The 1,530-nt window shown below is 48.0% G+C and overlaps 1 protein-coding gene across 1 annotated transcript in view; it reads left to right on the forward strand.

Moving 5' to 3' along the window:
• The window catches only part of SNX14 (sorting nexin 14), a gene marked incomplete at its 5' end in the record, with an annotated part of 30,484 nt that overhangs the window by 24,973 nt on the left and 3,981 nt on the right, over window positions 1–1,530 (forward strand). The window contains 2 exons of the mRNA XM_009072211.1: window positions 554–594; window positions 763–882. Coding sequence (XP_009070459.1) covers window positions 554–594; window positions 763–882 — 161 coding nt within the window. The remainder of the gene's footprint in view (window positions 1–553; window positions 595–762; window positions 883–1,530) is intronic.

Here is a 1,530-nt window from a genome sequence, read left to right on the forward strand (position 1 = left end):
CAAGTGGCACCGGTGCTGTGTCTGAGGTGTGTGGTCCTGTGAGCGATGGTGGTGACTCCTGTGGGGGTGGGAAATGAGCTCTGCTCCTTCACAACCCTGAAAGCTACAGCTCAGCAGCAAGATGTGCTGACCCTCCTGCCTTGAAGGAAAAAATGCATTTTGAAGTGATGGGAAAAAGTGCTCAAGTTGTTGCTTTTGAGTTGTCCTAGAATCATGGATGTCTGAGGTGTGTGGTCCTGTGAGCGATGGTGGTGACTCCTGTGGGGGTGGGAAATGAGCTCTGCTCCTTCACAACCCTGAAAGCTACAGCTCAGCAGCAAGATGTGCTGACCCTCCTGCCTTGAAGGAAAAAATGCATTTTGAAGTGATGGGAAAAAGTGCTCAAGTTGTTGCTTTTGAGTTGTCCTAGAATCATGGAACCATCAAGGCTGGAGGAGATCTAAGCTCATCAAGTCCAACCATTAAACTGTCACTGCTGTAAAATGTGGCAGAGCAAAATGTCCTTCAGACCAGATAGTGATGACATGAAGTGTTTGTTTGTTTCTGATTGTAGGTAAAATCATAAAATCTGTCCCAGGGAAGCTGATGAAAGAGGTGAGTGAATCTTCCAGGCTGCCACATCTTGGCTTTGATAACTAATTTTAGGAGCTAACTGATTTACAGACTAGTCAAAAACATGTTTGAAACTTGGGGGTTTTGGCTGGTTTGGGTTTCATTTTCCTATAATCCTGCAAGTGACAGATCCCCCCTGTGTGTTTCCAGAAAGGGCAGCACTTGGAACCTTTCATCATGAACTTCATCAACTCCTGTGAGTCTCCCAAGCCCAAGCCAAGCAGGCCTGAACTCACCATTCTGAGTCCCACATCTGAGAACAACAAGAAGGTAAAGTAAGTTATTTCCCACTTGACAGGGGTGGGAAAAACTCACCACACTGAAAATGAAAGGATAAACAGGAAAAGAACCGTAAATGAAACAACTTTCTTATTATTTCATCTATTTTGTGTTGTGTTGCACACCATAAAGAGACTAGCAGTGCAGAGAGCTCTGTGCTCATCTGGTCCCTTAGTGTCAGGTGGAACTAGGCTGGAAGATGCTGTCTAGGGATGCAGACACCAAGGGTGTTTGGCCACAGGCCAGTCCAGAGGCAGACTGAGCTGACACTGACCTGACCCCCCTCCCTGGTCCCCACACACATGGACTTCAGCTGTTCAGTCCTGCACTGTCACTTCTGCTGCCTGTGAGATGTGATGTTTTGAGAAGATGTGTGGCCTCCTGATACCTGCAGGAAACAGAGGGACTTCTTACAAGAGCATGCAGTGCCTGGACAAGGGGGAATGGTTTCAAACTGAAAGAGAGGAGGTTTAGATTGGATACTGGGCAAGAATTCCTCCCTCTGAGGCACTGGCACAGGTTCCCCAGGCAGCACTGGATCAAACAGTGCCTCAAGGGGTTCCAGGAGAGCTGCAGAGGGACTTGGGACAAGGCCTGGAGGGACAGGACACAGGGAAAGGCTTGACAATCACTGAAGAA

This window comes from Acanthisitta chloris, unplaced genomic scaffold, assembly GCF_000695815.1.
Source record: "Acanthisitta chloris isolate BGI_N310 unplaced genomic scaffold, ASM69581v1 scaffold8323, whole genome shotgun sequence".
Classification (NCBI taxonomy): Eukaryota; Metazoa; Chordata; class Aves; order Passeriformes; family Acanthisittidae; genus Acanthisitta; species Acanthisitta chloris.